Here is an 18,979-nt window from a genome sequence, read left to right as displayed (position 1 = left end):
TCATTCAGAATTCCTCAAGCTAACCTTAACATATGCATTTTAAATCATTGTTCTAGCTATGCTCCTCTCTTCTGGTTCTCCACATATGAAGTTCAATAATTGGGACACCTTTAGACTTTGCATCTGATTTTTCTTACCTATTATATTTTCTTACCTATTAGCCTGGGTCTGTGCCCAGCCCCCTGACTTACTTGCTTCCAGCTGCCCACACCCCCTCTTGGTGAGTGACAAATGTTTGCACATGGCAATCTAGGCTCAATTTTTTATGCAGCTTAAACTAAGCCTCCTAAACATGAGCCGGGCCCTGCGAATGCTTGTTTGCAGCCATGGTGTAAATATGCCTTTGCCCACAGTGTAAATATATCCTTACTTGACAAAACATAGGGCTTGAGGGTGATAGAAGAAGCTGTGCTATTTTAGATTCCCCTTATATTTACAAAGTTCTCTAAAGCCTTGTCTATACAACAGAAATTACTGGTTGCAAACAGTGTACATCAGAAAAAAGATGCAGTTGAAATGGTGCTGACTAACTGAATCTGGCACTCCAGCAACCTGCCTCCTTTCATATCTTGACCCTCATTTTCCATTTTCTCCCATCACAGTAGCTATACCATACCCCATATTCCAGCAAACTATAGTAATAGAAAAATCATTTTGGTGTTTTAAAACAATGTTAAAAAAGAAAACAAGTACAAAGACAGAGGAAAAGGCTACTGTTTTTTTATTTATTTTTAGTAAATTTTATAGTATTTTGTTTTGTTAACAATTTCTGTCTAAAGATCTTTTTCCATGGTTTGTACCTTTGTTACAAATGTGATATCTTTCTATATCCAGCATTTGTGTAAGAAACTGAAATATAGTTCTATGGGACAGATTGTCAGCTGGTCTAAAATGGCATAGCCCCTCCTGGCATAAAACTGAAAAGTTTTCTTCCTTCAACCTACTGAATCCCTCAAGGCCTTGATACACGTACAAGTGATTTATCCAAATGTGATTCAACTGCATCCAATTTAGGTGCATGCCAAAGTAGATGTGGGTGATATATGTTCAATTGGTCATGTGTATTAAGTTATGTACCTCATAGCACCACTGGATGGATACCATGATACCTTTGACAGGGTATATTCATGTACTTCAAATTTTCATGCTTGGGGTGGTGCTGTTCTAGACAGAAAATATATCTATTTAATTTTAATTTAGCTTTAATTACTTAGCTTTAATTTAAATCTGTGCAAGCTTAAATATATTGCCTTAAATAAATAAATGAATATTATAAGCTTAAATATTTAAGATTTAAGTAGCTAGCTTTAATACCTTAGCATTTATTTATCTGTAACTAATAATATGTATATATGTATGTATGTATATAAAATAAATTAAAGCTTTCCTCTCTGTAAAGAATAAAATTTATTTGCTTGCTATTCTGAGCCTGGTTTCTTCTTAAGGTGGGCAGGGATGGGGGTGGGGAGGAGAGCACCCCACCATTGTTTCTGGTCAAGGGGCTACTTGAGTTCACAATGGTAGCAATTACCAAGTTGACTGCTCACTAATTGCTTCTAGGTGTTAGCCTTCCAGTTTCTATCCATTTGCTTGTACAACTTAAAGATTGTGTGGGCATTCTTATTTTGGCTACAGCAGCCTAGTTATCATAAAGGTAAAGTAATTGTGGGTTAGCATAAGGGTAAATGTAACAGAGCATAACGCATAGGATCATAAAATCTCAGCCACCTCCTCACCATAGCTTAGCTGAAAAAATGCTTCACTGTCTCAGGGAGTTGCACTGAAGGTTGGGGAGCTGCCGGCAAGGACTGAAAGGCCTGTGCAAGGGTGGGGGCTCACAGAGCTCCAGTGTGAGCTCCCAGCCCTGAGCTGCCCTCCCAGACCCCAACACCCCTACTGCCCCCACAGGCCTCCAGTAGCTCAGTGCCTGGCTCCTGCCCTGGCTGTTACTCCTACACCTCACCCACCACATTCCTCAAATACAGTTGTACTGAGTAAAGCTCAATGTTACTCAGAAGCTCATTTTGAGGCTTAATTCTGTCTACAAAATGCTTTGAAATCCCTTGTATTTTGCACTTCTGGAGTGCGTGTTGATGCTCTCCTTTATTAATTGAATCAGGCTATAAAACAAAAGAGTTGAATTATACATTTAATCTGTATACTTTTCTTCCTTTCAAAATATAAATTTCCCACACTGCACACTACACAAGACAGGTATTAAGACAACATTCCTTCATTAGGAGTGCTAATGCTTCCAGCAACCTACATCATTCTTACCCCTCCAAAGAAGAAGAAAACAGTCATTTGCTACAACATAAAGGGAGGTCATACTATAATTATTTCTTTACAGAGCTAAAAGCTTTTTCTTTTTCTTACTGTAACGCTTCCGTCACTACACCTAACATGGAATCTTACTTTCTTATTAGTATAATAAATGGAAGTTTTGCCCTTTCCATTGTTGAGACCATGACAGTCTTGAATTGTATCTGTACGCATACTTGAATTTTCATTGTTGGTACAGTGTTGGCAGCAACAGAACCATCTTTATTTGGAGGATCTGAGTTTGCAGAACTTGCCATAATTCCTGGCAGAGAGCTAGCATTTTCAATACATAGATTTCATAGACATTAGGGGCTGGAAGGGACTTTGCAAGATCATAAAGTCCAGCCCCCCTGCCAGAGGCAGGAAGTCTGCAGGGATCAGATGATCCCAGCAAGATAAACATCCAAATGCCTTTTGAATGAGTCCAAAGTAGGTGCTTGCACCACCTCTGGGGGCAGTCTGTTCCAGACCTTGGACACTCAGACTGCAAAAATTTTTTCCTTATATCGAGTCTAAATCAGCCTTCTAGAAGTTTGTGGCCATTAGACCTACTTATCCCTTGGAGAGCTCTGATGAACAACTGTTCTCCCAGATCCTGATGCACCCCCCCCCCCCTTATATACTTATAGGCTGCCACCAAGTCCCCCCTGAGCCTTCTCTTCACCAGGCTGAAGAGTCCCATGTCCCTCAGCCTCTCCTCGTAAGGCTTGGTCTCTTGGCCTTTGATCATACAGGTGGTTCTCCTCTGAGTTCTCCTGAGTTTATCCACATCCCTCCTGAAGTGGGGGGCCCAAAACTGGATGCAGTTCTCCAGCTACAGCCTCACTAAGGCCGAGTAAAGTGGGAGGATGACATCCCTGGTTTTGCTCGAGATGCATCAACTGATGCATCCTAGAGTTTGGTTTGCTCTGCCAGCCACAGCATTGGGGGCTTATGTTCATCTTGTGGTCAATCAAGATCCCCAAGTCACTTTCGGTCGCGGTGCTAGTGAGCATAGCACCACTGAGCCTATAACTATGATGCTGGCTTTTTCTCCCAAGGTGGAGTACCCTGCATTTTTTTTACATTGAATGCCATCAGATTTAGGTCTGCCCACTTTGCAAGCATGTCCAGGTCAGCCTGTATCCCCCGCCTCTCTTCCAGAGTGACCGCCTTCCCCCATAGTTTAGTGTCATCCATGAATTTTTCCAGTCTGCATCTGATGCCCAAATCCAGGTCATTAATGAAGCTATTGAAGACTACCAGCCCAAGCACTGAGCCCTGGGGGACTCCACTGGTAATCTGGCACCACATTGATTTATTCCCATCAACTAGTACCCTTTGGGTTCAACCCCGGAGCCAGTTTCCCAGCCATCGGACCATGAGATGGTTGAGGCCACAGTTCCTCAGGTTGGTCATGAGGATATCATGGGAGACCAAGTCAAAGTTCTTCTTGAAGTCCAGATAAATAACATCAACTTCATCTCCGTTGTCTAGGCAATGCACCACCTGGTCATAGAAGGAGATGAGGTTGGTCAGGCAAGACCTTCCAGTAATAAAACCATGTTGGCTGGCATTCAGTAGGTTGCCTTCCATTAGCCTGTTGCAGATGTATCCTTTGATAATTTTCTCCAAGATTTTTCCAGGGATGGAAGACAGACTGATAGGTCTATAATTCCCTGGATCTTCTGTCTTCCCTTTCTTGAAGACTGGGACCACGTTGGCTCTTTTCCAGTCTTCCAGTACATCACCCAAGTGCCACAAGCTTTCAAATATCTTGGCCATAGGGCATGCTATGATGTCCACCAGCTCTTTTAAGACTCTCAAGTGTAATCCATCTGGGCCCAAGGACTTATGGATGTCAAGACTCTCGAGGTGTTCTCTCACTTGATCTGCATCAGTCGTGGGCCCATCTCCCAAGCCCTGGTTGCTTTGCATCCTATCTGACAGTGTGACCCCCTTGGGCAGGTAGAAAACTGACACAAAATAATCAATTAGGAGATTGGCCTTTTCTTGGGTGTCAGCTGGCCCACTTGATCTTGCAGGGGACCAATGTTGCTTTTGTTCTTCCTCTGACTTCCCACAGATTTGCAGAATGACTTTTTGTTATACTTGATTCCAGTGGCTAGCCTGAGTTTGGTTGCTGCCTTGGCTTTTCTGGCCCACTCCCTACAGGTATGGGCTAGTGCGGAGTGGTCCTCCTTGGTGACGATTCCAGTTTTCCATCTGGTGCAGGCTTCTCTGTTTTGTTTTAGGAGACCCACAAGTTCCCTGTTGAACCAAGGGAGCTTCCCTGCCCTCTGACTGCATTTCCTGTGGGACAGGATGGACTTCACTTGCGCTTTGAGGATTGAGTTCTTTAGGAACAACCATTCCTCATGGACTCCCCTTCCTAGGAGGCCATGGCCCTTAGTGCCTGACTAACCAGTCTCCTGAGTCTGTGGAAGTCAGCCTTCCCAAAGTTGAGGATTTGCCCATCCTGTGTTGGACAGAGAAAGTAATCAGATCATGGTCACTGACACCAAGCTTGCCCTTGATCCTCAAATCCCACCCCAACCACACCTCAAGGGGGATTGCTTGGAGGATGAGAGGGAAACCTCCTAAAACAAGACACTGCCCATCCCACTATTGTGTATGTCAAGCAGCTACTTTCAGTGCTGGTAAATACCAGATACATCGCACACCCGTGTCTGTGCCCTGCACCAAACATGCCCAATCTCAGCTCCATCTCACACCAATATTTGAGCCCTGCATCGAGTGTGCCTGGTCTCAGCTCCATCTCACACCCATGTCTGTTCCCTGAACAAAGCATGCCTTGTCTCAGCACCTTCTCACCCCCATGTGTGAGCCCTGCATGGATCAGGCCTGGTCTGAGCCCTCTCACACCCATGTCTGAGCCGTTATAGCTGCAGGACAGTCTAAGATCCCACTGCTAAAACCTCCTAGCTCAAGTGGCTACTTGAATTTTAAAGTTGGCAAATACCAAGGTGATAATTGAGTACTTTGCACTTGCAGTAACAACACCTGCTTTATCTATTTTACCTCACTCACACCCACACAGAACAACAAAGCATGGAGATAAGAAAATGCAGGCTCTGGAACTACACCTGATGGACAAATTACATAACTCTCAATGCAGGTGGACCATAAATCACATTTGCATGATAGACATTACAAACCAGTCACAGAACCTGTTTCAACTACATCTGGTTCAGCTAAACTATGTCCATCAAACTTTTGATATCAAGCCATGATCAGGCCCCTAAATGAGATTTAACCTCATGCACATGTGTCATGTTACGGGTTGTAATACATTATTGGGTTGTGAAGTGTAATGTCTATTGTGGCCTTCAGAGACATAGAAGACAAGAAAATATAAATTCCCTTTTGGAATGAACAAATTATCCCGTACTTACATTATTTAACAGAAAATAATTATTTTCTTCAAAGAAAATGTAATGTATGTTCATTTTATTTTATCAAAAATAATGTCAATGAGCTACCACATTTGACACCAGCGTGTCATATATAGCAAATTAATTCTGTATCAATTGATTTAGTTTCATGTCAATGGCAGGTGGCTGAACTATGACAATTAGTCTCCTGACTTTTGCAGTAAGTGGAGGGAAAAATATGTCACCTTATCTCATGCGTTTGAGATGTGTTTTACTTCTGTCAGTTTTCCTTTTCTGTAAATTAGCCACACTACACAACATAACCTTTATTGTTTAGCTTTCCCTACTTCAGAAGATACTAAATTATCTCATTCACCACACAATTATCTTTGACCCCCTCCCACAAATGCTGTTTTAAAAGTTTTAGTTTTTAACCTTCCTGTTGCACATAATTAAGACAATGTAATTGTTAGAGCTAGTCTTCCTGTCTTTGTGCAGAGTAATCAAACCAATATAGATGAGGAGGCATGAAGTATAGTCTTCCCTCAGTAAAACTGTGTACTTCTCATCATTAGTGAGAACTCCACCCATGTACAAGTGAGTACACAGCCTATCCCCAAATTATAACTATATGACTGAGAGATCTAAATACATTTTAGTCCCTGCAGCCTGGCTTGGACTAACTGTATATAGAACACACACCATCAGGTAGTCATTTCCCTTTTAATTGGGTCACTGATAAATACAAGCTTCTGTTAGGTTTCTAAATTATTGCTGGTCACACAAATTATATCGATAAATATTTCAATGATCTATAAAAGAAGCTGAACAATGATCATTATGGAATGACAAAATCACACAAAGATCTATTAAAGATTATGATCTAAATCAGAGGTAGGCAACATTTTTTGGCTGGAGTACTGAAAAAACCCACAAAGCCTACCTTGGAAGGTGCTAGAGTGCCAGCATGCCAGAAAAACAAAATGAGGGCAGGGGGTACATGGCAGGATGCCCTGCTTGTGCCCCTTGCCTCCCACCCAAAGTCCCTGCCCCCCAGCCCTGCTGCCCCTTGCCCCCCCCATCCAAAACCCCTGCCTCCAAGCCCAGGCTCCATGGCTTTCAGTAGCTACCCAGAACCTAAGCCAGCTGCAAACAGCTGCTGCCTCCCCACCCCTGGCCCCAGCCCCAACACATGCTGAGGAAAATGGCCTTGCTTGCCATGCTCGGCATGCATTCCATGGGTTGCCAACCCCTGATCTAAATGCTTTACAAAACAAATCTCTAAAGTCAGTGGAAATCTGCTTGAGTACTGGCATCGGGGTCTGGCCCTACCAGCATGAAAGGAAGCAACTATTTGGCTAACAAGATCACACTGACTTATAGGCTAAATGGTACAGACATTCAAAAAGCCCGAGGTGGAATCAATCCAAGTCACTCCATTTTATATAACCAGTATAGCGGAATAGTTTAAATCAGTAGCAAACAGGACGCGTGCTTGCCCTTTGATTGCGTGGGAGGGGACACAAATCTTAGAGTGGGTTCTGCCATTTTTAAACCAGTCTATGTGTGCCAAACTTCTGTTCTGTTTACGGGTATAGACTGCTTTTGCATGCCGAATTCCTTTTATAGTTACCGACCAGTTTCCAATCACATATATGGGAAAAAGTGTAATGTCTGTATCTGGCCCTACAGTAGAGGTACTGAAATGCAGATCAAAATATTCTGTATTTAAATTAAGTTTTACAAATTACATTGAACACAAAATATTCCAATATTTGTTAACGTTTCTGTTTTCAAGAATTTATTAGTGGCAAAAGGCAGTTTCCATTAAAGAAACAGAGAGATGCCAACATATAAGAAGAAATTTTAAATAGGAAAAATTCGCAAAACTGAAAAGACATGGTTAAATAAGTTACTTTCTACAAATGATGCATTATTTCACACTGTGCAAGGTGCTTTTAAAAAAAAAAACCCTAGTATTTTAACTTGAGGCACTTAGCCAGGCTGGACACCAGAACCAAATCATAAATGTAAGTTCATCTAGAATATTGCCTTTTTCTGTGGTTTAAAAAGAAGCTTCCTTTCCATATTACTTTTTTGTGTGAATTTTATAAATGTCTTACATGCTTATAGCTTTCATGTCTTTAGCTAAGACTTGTACACAGCATGCAAATTCAGACATTAATTCTACTCACACTGTTCTGCCCATTCCTGGTCCTCATGCTCATTATGTTGGCTATGTTGTTGAGCTTGCTTGAGACTCAAGTACAACTCTTTTGCTCTAAGTTCTTCCTGTTGCCGTATCAGTTCTTCACCTTTTTGCCTCTCTTCTTCTTCTCTTTTCTAAATGAAAGAAGGTGAGACATAAATCACTAATAAAGTAAGAGGGTCAGCATTTAGGAAATAAATTTAATCCCCCTTTCTCCTCAAACTTCCTATGTGGACAAATCACCATTAGTCTCACTACCTTCCCATCTATAAAATAAGAATAACAATACTTTTCTATCTCATAAGATGTTCTGAAGATTAATACACTAAATACTATCATAACATACTACAGTGGCCAGGGCCATATAAGTACTGAAAAAGGATTGCTTGCCTGAAATCTGGCAAGGAGAATTTGCTGTCATGTGATACCTGTTAGCCATATTTCTGTAAATTGCCCTGTTGCTTTCACACAAGCTACATCACCATGGGTGACATCTTTAAGTCAAAAGCCACTTGTATCTTCTAATGCAGGATTTGTGGAATTCATTGTTTGCTTTAATTGCCTTACAGTTTCCTAATTTTAGCAGCACAGAGTACAGCATCTACATGGTATAAGCAACAAAGAGAACATGTTCCTATAACACCAAAGTTAGATAATATAATTTCCTCACAAACATTTTGTCATAATCCAGCCTGTACCTAAAAAGGCCCAGAGCAAATATGGGTTATTCAAGAAATTCAACATTAACTAATCTCTAAGAACAGCCCCATGAAATCAGGGCAAATAAAACTGATTTTTTTTTTCTTTTCTAATCTTTGCAGTGGATTTTCAGCTAAAACTGGCTTTTTATTAGCCAATAGCTTTAAGTACCCTGTGCATGTGTGAGGCTTAACAATGATATTTTCAAAAGGGCATAGTGTTGATTTAACTGTTTCTTTTAGATGGGATTTTTTACAACTGATTTAAATGGGAACAAGGTGACACTGAAAAATAGGTGGGTTAAGGTCTTCGACATTTCCCAAGGTTCAGTATACAACCACGTACTCCTAGGCTTCAAGTCTTTGGAAAGTATTATAGCTATTTAAACAAATAGAAAATAATCTGTTACATGTGTTAAAAGAGACTGACTTGTTCTAACATGGCACCTGTGCTCAGGCATTTGAGCAAATGATTCTTAAATGTAAAAGTTGCATTTGTTCATTTTTCCCCAAGTGTTGGGTATGGGGTAGAGAGGTAGAGTGGGAGAGGGACAGTGATTTTTGGATAGGATTGCTCCTTCATTCCAAGGGGGATCTCTACACATTTCAGTGTATTCTATTATATTATGGACATGTACCCTGAACTTTGTGGTAGGACATACTTTATCACTCCAAAAATAAATCCAGTGTGTTATATAGCTCTGCAGTTTTCATTACAGCAGGGTTCACAACCTGACCAGTACAATCTACAGTCTATTTTATTAAACACTATAAATACATACAAGTGAATGAAGAGATACTGGGACTCAGACTATAAACTGATTATTGATATTCTCGAAGTCTCATAACTTCCAGATCAAGACTCAGTGCCACCCTGCGCAGAGTTATGCTGTAGTGCTAGTTTGGTATCCAAGTTTTACTTGGATGTCTCTTTTCCAGGTACCGTGCTAACACAGCTTGACCTATGGTAGCTTACAAGAGCTAATCAAGATCCCCAAACAAGTGTATGTGACTGAAGTCTTGGCATTATTTCCTAGCTATGACCATCTTCTGAAATCTGTGGTATACTCTCAGTAATTACTCCATCCTGCCAGTGGATTGTAGTATTAGTTTGCTTAGACTCGTGTCACCCCCTCAAATAGAGAGCAAGACTTCACCAATGTTGAGGGCTCAATCTGCACCATAATCTTTAGCAGAACCTAGTCTTAAAATATATACATATATATATATACGGAAAAGTAGCTGTGGTTAGTCGTTGGCACTGATGGCATTGCTGCTAGCAGCACAGTAATGCCCTGTGCATCAAAGACATCCCATGGATCAAAGGGTATATATACACATCCCTTTGAGGGTTTTTTCTATGTCTTTTTATTTTATCCTCCAGTGTCTGGCTTCCTTCATTTCATCACCCTTCTCCCACCCCCATTTCCTTTCCACCTCCCATTTCATTAATCAGCCCCATCCCATTAACGCTCTGCCTTCCAGCTTCATGTTTCTGTTCCCTCCTCCTCCCACCATAATCCATTTCTCACACCCCCCCCCCACCTAGATCATGAATAGAAGCCGGTCCTGGGCTTACCAGCCCTCTAGTGGCAATTCACAGCTGTCACTCCTAGTCAGGCCCCTACTCACTAGGCCTATAGTCAAAGTCAAATCTGTTGTTATAGGCCACCTAGAAGTCAAGGTCATATACCAATTAGTATTTGCTTGTCACTCCTTGTTATCCTTAAAAGAAGTTCATATGAGTCCTAGTGGACTCCAAGGTGAACAGGAGTCATCAGTGTGATGAAGTCATCAGAAAAGCTAACTGCACTTTATCATGCATCTGCTGACAAACAGAGCCAAGGAGGTGATACTCCCCCTCTATCGGGCGCTGGTCAGACCGCAGTTGGAATGCTGAGTGCAGTTTTGGGTGCCGCACTTCAAAAGGGATGTGGATAACCTGGAGAGGGTCCAGAGAAGGGCCACTCGTATGGTTAAGGGCTTGCAAGCCAACCCCTACGAGGAGAGACTAGGGCACCTGGACCTCTTCAGCCTCCACAAGAGAAGGCTGAGAGGTGACATTGTGGCTGCCTATAAGTTCATCATGGGCGTGCAGAGGGGAATTGGTAAGACTCTACTCACCAAGGCGCCCTTGGGGGTCACAAGAAATAATGGCCATAAGCTAGCAGAGAGCAGATTTAGACTGAACATTAGGAGGAACTTCTTCACAGTTAGAGTGGCCAAGGTCTGGAACGGGCTCCCAAGGGAGGTGGTGCTCTCCCCTACCCTAGGGGTCTTCAAGAGGAGGTTAGATGGGCATCTGGCTGGGGTCATCTGAACCCAGCACTCTTTCCTGCCTATGCAGGGGGTCGGACTCGATGATCTATCGAGGTCCCTTCCAACCCTAACATCTATGAATCTATGAGTCTATGAACATAGCTGCATTTCCAGTAGAGAGAAGGGGCTCTCTCCAGAACATAGAAAAAACATTGTGTCTTGTTTTCCTACTGCAAAACAAGTTTTATTTTCTCTTTTTTCTACCTAAAAGGTTTTTTTTGTGGTTGAGGAGCTTTTGCTACAAGGATCAGAGGATTTTAGATGACTCTCCAAAGTATCTGTGTGTCATGTGTGACCTTTGCAATCTCAGCAAGGGCCAGAAGTAGCAGCAAAGATAAGAGTTGTTTGGTTGTTCAGAGGCATGGAGCACACTAGAAAGGTATACTTAAGGAGAAATGACACTCACTATTAGCAAGGCTAGGAAAAGAACAGCCATACTTTGTCAATTGTGGATAAACAAGGACAGGTGTCTTGGGTTTCACAGGGATCACTTGCTTCACAGTATTCAGCCAGCTGACATTGCTCTAAATGCTTCATGTCCATTGACATTTCAAAGTGATTGAAAAAAGCAAGCAATTTACTAATTACAAGCAATCATCATCTTCAGGGATTGGGAAACAGGAGCAAGTACAAGTCTCTGCCTTCTGCAATGAGTCAAATACTGTTTATGCTTCTTAAAGGGCCAGATCTTCAAGTAGCATACATCAACATAATGTTTCCATTGAAGCTACCATATCTTTACTACACAAGACTTATCCCCTTGTTTTGAATTTTTTTTGAGCAAAACTGAAATCTTCCCAGCTGAAATAATAGATATTAACAACACTGTGCCCATGGAGAACATACAGGTTCCATAACACAACATGTAGGGAACAATTAATTAGACTACACATAGCATAAAGCCCAATACTATACTTTAATGCATTTTATGGATTAAATGCATTTTATATGTTAAGGCTGGGATGTCTTATTATTTCTAAGACTACCCACCCTTCATGTCCTGAAAAAACAGTTGAACTACCAACTCTGATATATCAAAACTACTGGGAAACCTAGATTTGAATCCCAGCAGCTTCTTGACAGGGGTCTGGCAAGAACACAAAAACTCTGGTCTTACTTGGTGTAAAGCTAAGGATTCTATAACCTTTGATGTTAGCAAAGGGGTTTGTTCTGTTTTCAGAATAAAGTATTTGCTCAGCTCTTCTTCCCTATCTTTTGTAAGGTGAAATGTCTTTCCTGCACCCCTTTTCTTTCATCACTTCTGCAAAACAGCATATCCAGCAGCTAGAAGCAAAGTGGGCATGAAATAGGCAGTCTTGGCATGCAAAAAAAATCCCAATTTACACCAGTAACTAAAAGTTCAAATCTACTAACAAAGAAACAAAATAAATTCCTATGTTGTTGTTGTTGTGAAAAAATGACAGTAGCTAAGACTGTAAACAGATGTTGCATTTTCTCCCAGAAGAAAACCATTTGTTTCAAGTTCCCACAGATATTCACACCCATTATCCCACATAAGGTTCCTGTGAAGCATGCCATGTAAAATATGCTAACACTTTTCCTCAGAGACCCTTCCCCTAGAGGCTTCTCTAAATTAATTTCAAGTCATTCTCAAAATAAGCCTGTCAGGAAGTGTGCTCTCCCTAACCACCCACTGGCAGAGGAGTATCATTGCAGCTTGGACATGCTAGATTCGAGTATGTACAGACATCACATTCAAGATTAGGTTGATCTAGAGGCCCAATTGTGTAGGCATTCAGGAGATTTAATTAATCAAAAAATGGTGTGCATGATCTAATTTAGCTTACCCCAGGAAGTGCACCAATTTAGATAGAGATCAGATTAACCCAATCTAGTAGAGTAACCCAATCTCCTGAATGCCTGTACACATTTGCAGCACAGCCCTGGGGCTGGGAAAGCCCAAGTGTTCACCCCAGCCCCCAGGTTGCGCTAATCCCACACCACCCCCCACCAACCTTGACTGGGCTATTTTTAGCCCCCTGACCCCCCACCCTTGACCAGGCAATCTTTCCCCTTCCCACGGGCCTACCAATTCCCCCCCAAAGACCCATTAGCTTCACTGATCCCCCAACCCCAAGTTACTAAAGTCAGGCTCCCTGTGTGTCTCCCAGGAGCAGTAAATGACTGCACATGCTGCTGCATAAACTGCTCCCAATCAAGGTGGCTTAAAATAAGGCCTAGACTGGGTGCAATGAATGCTTGTTCACATCCTTTGTAAATGTATGTGTCAGGGACAAAACCCAAGACAAAAAAGACTTCCTTAAATGAGATATCCATTTACAGCCTAAGGGAACAACAGAATCTTGCAAACCTCTGAGTAGTGAGAACGGGGAGGTCTTGCCTGGTGAGAAAATTACAGCAATTTTTATTTTTTTGAATCTTCAAAAGCCAAAGTCAAAAGAGAAATAGCTAAGAAAAAAATGAGCACTTAAAAGATATTAACTTGCTCTAAACTCACAAAACTCTTTCATGCTGTCCTTTTTAGAGAGAATGAATTTGAAAAATATAAAACATTAATCTAAGGTATGTGTGTGTGCATCTCTATGAACATGGACTAGTTTTCCACAGACAACCCAATTGGTAAACTCTGCCACCAACCTTGCCTTTTTCTCCATATAAGCGCAGTCTTATTGGTCAAAATTGTAAGTAAAGAGCAGCTCTAATAATCCACACATCACATCAGAAATATCACACCCTGGCTGCTAGATGAAAGAAACAGCACCTAGTTCTGTGATCCTTTAATATCTCAAAGACCAGGCAGAAAGCTGCCAATCCAATACTCAGTTCTAAATTACTAACATACTGCAGCATATTATACTGGAGATTCAGTAGCTAGAAGCATTCCCTCTGGCTTTAAGGATACTGGAGAATTTGGGTGAACTAAATTATGTTATTTAGCCCCTGGCAAGTCAAGAGTCTTCCACAAATTTCCTGCCAATGCTGAAAAGCCATGTTTATACAACATTTGTTAGCCCTGCTGCAACCAACTCTAAATAAATCACTCTTATTCTTAGATAAGGTTGGTTGCTAATGTTTCCAGCTAGTGCAGATGAAGCTGCAACTTGTCAAAAATGAGTTTCCTGTGGAACAATCAAAATGTTTCAGTTTGACAGTTTCCCTAAACTGAGCAGAAGTTTTCCTCAGGGTCTAGGGTCTACTTGTGTTGTCCAAACCTGCACAGAAAGTGGGGAAGAGTCCCCATTGTATCAATATAGAGACAGAATCTCCCCCTCAGAAAGGAAGCCTAGAAGTTCTAAGTACCCTAGCTCCAACCAGGGCTCCCAAGCTCCTGACTGCACAAGTTCCCCATGCCAAGTTGGGAGCCTCAGCATTTCCAGGCTCTCTGCTGTGACATCAAAATGTCTAGAACTTCCAGGGATATGCAGACTGGGGTGCTCCTTGCCAGGGACCCAGAAGCCTAGATCCTGAGAGGCCTTGCTAGAACCAGGGAGCTCCCAGAGCTTCCCCACACTCAGCTCTGCAGCAGGAAGCTCCAAGATCCTTTGACAGTCTGCAAAGCAAAATAGTCCCAAAGCCACAGACTCTGGAACCCTACCTGTGTTTCAACAGTAATCTGTCAAAACCAGTGAATTTCCCCAATAGACGTTTGTTCAGAAAATTCTCTCATGATCCAAAGAGAAGTGCTTGTATACATATTGGTTAGGGACAGAAGTTACACATAAAACAGTGCAAATGATTGAAAACCAATTCAAACCTGTAACATAAAAAAGTTCAGGGCACATAAACCAGTTTAAGATAAACCTAGTTGGATGTAGTATCAGATTTAACTGATTTAAGGTAAATCAGTCTATTGCAGCCCAGGGCTGTGTGCTGCCTGCTCTGAGCAGGGATGGCCCCATCCCTAGTTGTCACAGAGCAGAGGCAGTATAGCCTCTTCTCCCAAGCCTGCATCTGTCAGTCCAGCAGGATGGGGACACAGGGGAACAAACTCCTCCCCACTGGATCTGGGTCTGCACAGAGCGAGAGGAAAATCCTTACCCAAGGGGGGCTTTCTCCGCCAACCCAGAGAGCTCTTGAGTTGTGAAAGCCCCAGCCCCGTCCCCTCACCAGCCACCAGCCTCTCTGAGAGGCAAGGGGAGGGGTAAGACTTCCCCCCACCCTGGCCTGCCACCAGTGCCCCAGCAGGAATATGCATGGTGTTGGGGGAGGGCAGCCCCCACAATAGGGGCTTTACAACCTGCCCACAACCCAGCGAGTCAGGCTGGGAAAGACTCAACCCCACCAGCTCACCAGCCACTAGTCTCTCTGAGAGATGAGGGGGGAACAAATCCCCCGCCCAGCACTGCCCTGCAGTGCCAGACCCAAGGGTGCGTTCCCCCCCTCCACCTCTCAGATAGGCCAGCAGCTGGCAAAGGGGCAAAACTGGGGTTTTCCCAGCCTGACTCACTGAGCTACAGCTGATGGAAAAGCCCTCGCATAGGTGGTACCACCCCCCACCCCCATGCCATGCAAACCCCTGCCCAACCAGGTGTACATTCCCCTGCTCCCATCCACACCCCTTAGAGAAACCAGCAGTTGGTGAGGGGGCAGAGATAGGGAGAAGCGATTGTGTACTGGCTCTCCCCCCTGCCTGTGGCTGACAATAGAGGGTGGAAGTGGTTTTCAGCAGCCAATCAGGTATGCCAGTTGGATGGGTTCAGCAGCCTTCAGCAGGATCTGGCATGATGAGAGGCATGCATGATTGTCCCCAGGATCCTGGCTTGGGCCACTGCAGGGTTCTGCCTGCTTTAGACACTGGAACACGAAACATCAGTTCAGATTAGTTCATTCTGGGTTCAGTTCAGTTCATTATGAGTCCAATCTATGCAGTTTAGAAAATCCTGCAAAGGCTGAATCAGTTCCACCTTGGGCATTTTGAACCTCTGTACTTAGCCATTAAATTAAAAGTTAAACTCCCATCCAAAAGTTGCCCCCCTCTTTACTTCCAGGGGCAGTGTAAGGTATCAATTCACTACCCTGTTCATAAGTTCGAAGACAAATGCAAGTGAAGGAGTTCTTCTTATTTAGACACTCTAGAGGATGCCAGTTATTGTTGTACTGTATTAATTACACCTGGTATAATTATCTACCATAGACAAAGATGCAGAATCAGTACAAAACCGGTGACCTGGCTTTGTGCCTCGGTGCACAGAGGCTCTACTTTGGAAAATATGGAAAGCAAAGATTATGACTATCTCTAGCCACGAAAAATCTGAGATCATAACCATTTTTTTTTTTTTAATCACAAAAGACCTGAAACCCTTTTCAGATATTACCTTTGTTTTTTTGGCCAAATTCCAGTTCAGGCAATAATATCTTATCACTCCTCAAGTTTCACTAGGGGACAACACTTCCAGTTCACTTTCTAAGCAGTTGTGTAGTATTCCTGTGAACTGGTTACATTTGCTGAACCAGATCCTCAGCTAATGTAAATTGGCATAGTTCAATTAAGGGAAATGAAGTTGTGTGGACTTCATACAAGCCGAAGATCAAATTTGCTGTGCTTTACCTAAAATGTGAGCCCTGCAAAACAAGGATCTTTTGGGCCTTGAAGAATTCTATGAAACATATGGCATTATTTTCATTAGTGGCTTAAACATATCTTGTTAATCTGCTTGGTGGTAGAAACTGTCAGAGTTAAATGGTACTTTTTGGTTAATATCCTATATAAAGAGTCTGATTCTGGCAGTAAAACTACAGTTGGTGTTGGTGGGGAAAATATTTTATTTTAAAATTAAAATATCATAAATTTTCAAAATATAGGATGGGGAAACTGTGAGATCTCCTTCTCAGCGGGAACCAAACAGCTCTCTAACTTTTATAACAGATAAATAGGCAACTGTATAAAGAAAAAAAAAGATATTTATTTTTTAAGTGATGGGAGCAGGAAGAAAAATACTAAGGTTTTTTTCTTTATAGTCAGAATTCTTAGATATTACTAAATTTTGCGATGGAGCTATAATGAACTTTATCAAGTTTTTGCTGAAAATGCATTTCATTTAGCAAATATTTCCTAAGAAAGAATCTAGCTTTGTTATGAGCTGTGTTTATATCGTTAATCTGGGCAAGCATCTCAAGTTGTCAAGTAGATAGTTCATTACCATTAATATTTCTGTGCTGAATGGGGAGCAGATGAAGCAGTCACTCAGTAATCACACCACTATTTCTTCTAAGTCTATAAAGAATTCTATGGTCACCTAGCTAAGACTCAAACCTTTCATTTGTGCTCATTCTGCATATTGTGCAAAGTTGTTTGGCAGCAGCAGCAATGACAGGTAACAGTAAAAATGATGCCCAGTCTTTGAGAATTAGCAGAAGATTAATGTCAGTAATTGGCTTTCTTATTTGTCAATTGAAGAAGGAGCATAAAAGGATAGCTGCCCTTAAATTACAAAAATAGAGCAATCAACACTTAGTCTATGGCATCATAAATTAAATGCGCCTCTGCTTAAGAAACACCAAGGAAGGTAAGATTAGTATTAGCAAAAGGAAACTGGGATCATCACTCACTTTGATATGTGAAGATATATTTTATCTAGTCCAGACAACTTTAAAGTCCCATGATATGTCAAGAGGAATAAAAGCTATTTTAAAAGGGCAAGTTGTGATACAATATGGTTAGAAATTAAACACATCAGTAGAATGGACAGAAAGCTTCAATTTCCCAAATCAAAATGCTTCAAGACGATGAAATTTTAATGGAGTTCATGTTTTTTATTCCCCGCTTTGGAGACTGTTTTAAATGTGGTCCAGTCATCATCACAGAAGGATGATTAATGATGTGTTAAATATTTTAAACTTGTTAACGTGGGCTCGCTAACTGAGCTGCATCTCATTCCATCCCCTGAATCATTCATGAAAGACCCATTTCTTTAGGATTTCAATGATTGCAGTCAAACATGAATAGATTTTTAACCAATTTGCCTCTTTTTCCACTGTTATCCTGCTTTGATTAACTTCTTAGAGGGAAATAAATATTTTTTTAAAGAAAATGCTAGAAGCACTTTTATATACTTTCCAGTCATATTTCTTTTAAAGATATCTGATATAGCTACTGAAATGGGCAACTGCACCATGCAAAGGAAGACATCAAAAGAATAAATGGAGTGGAACTAAATATTCTAGTGGACACAAAGCTGAACAACTGACCAAGCTGGCCATCTGGTTTGATATTTGACTTTTACATTTCTCTATTGTTTTTAATCAATCCTAGATAACTATGCGTATGATTTGCCCTTAAAAAGAAAGATGAAATGCTTTAAAAACATTTACACAGGATTTTTTTATGCAAGGTACCAATCCCCCAACTGCATCCAAGAAGGCAATATCCTATGAGTCCCTTTGAAATATGAGGGTCCACAAATACAGATCTGATTGTAGGGTTGGAGCTTCAAGGTAATTCATCTATTATTATAACACTGGTATTGCAAAAGAGCTTTCATTTATAACTTTTTGGTTTCACAAGCTAAACTTTGAGACTTAAGTTTTCATTTCAATGAGGCCTCTGCTTTAAAGTAGTTTTTCTTTATTTAATTTTCATCACAATCTTTTCCAATGTTTGAGCTATGGGAAAGTGAAAAAAAACAATAAGCTACATTTCCTGAGTAGGATCAGAGCAAAAATTACTGAAGTTTGGTATTCAAAATGGACCAGGTTCTGGTCTTCCTTACAGCACAGGGAAATTTTGCAAGGCTTCCAACCTCATAACAATTTGTGATGGATTATGGAATGTCTCCTAGCGCACAGATGAATTGTGTGAGTAAAGGTCATTCAATCCACGACTCACTTTGTACTCAGTGGGTGTGTCTACATGAGACGCTATGTCACCATAGCATTGGCAGGCACTAACCATGTAGTTTTGCAGTAGTTTGTTGCTGCTGTGCAGTAGGGTCAAAAATGACCTGTGCAGTCAGGGGCACGTGTAGACACACCCACTGAGCTTAGAGCAGAGTTTGGTATCAGTAATTTAAAGCTGCAGAAAAAGCATAAGCGATTGCCTTCCCCTAAATGCAAGTGGCACTATGTTACATGAGCAA

The 18,979-nt window shown here is 41.6% G+C and overlaps 1 protein-coding gene across 2 annotated transcripts in view; it reads right to left on the bottom strand.

The window, feature by feature from the left end:
- SH2D4B (SH2 domain containing 4B) overlaps nt 1-18,979 on the bottom strand; it is a 119,383-nt gene that overhangs the window by 69,506 nt on the left and 30,898 nt on the right. For both annotated transcript variants that reach the window (XM_059729798.1, XM_014602621.3), the window contains exon 4: nt 7,892-8,039. In XM_059729798.1, the coding sequence (XP_059585781.1) occupies nt 7,892-8,039 (148 nt within the window). The remainder of the gene's footprint in view (nt 1-7,891; nt 8,040-18,979) is intronic.

Source organism: Alligator mississippiensis, chromosome 6, assembly GCF_030867095.1.
Source record: "Alligator mississippiensis isolate rAllMis1 chromosome 6, rAllMis1, whole genome shotgun sequence".
NCBI classification, from domain to species: domain Eukaryota; kingdom Metazoa; phylum Chordata; order Crocodylia; family Alligatoridae; genus Alligator; species Alligator mississippiensis.
Note: the sequence above shows the minus strand (reverse complement) of the source record. Positions and strands in the feature narration are given on the sequence as shown.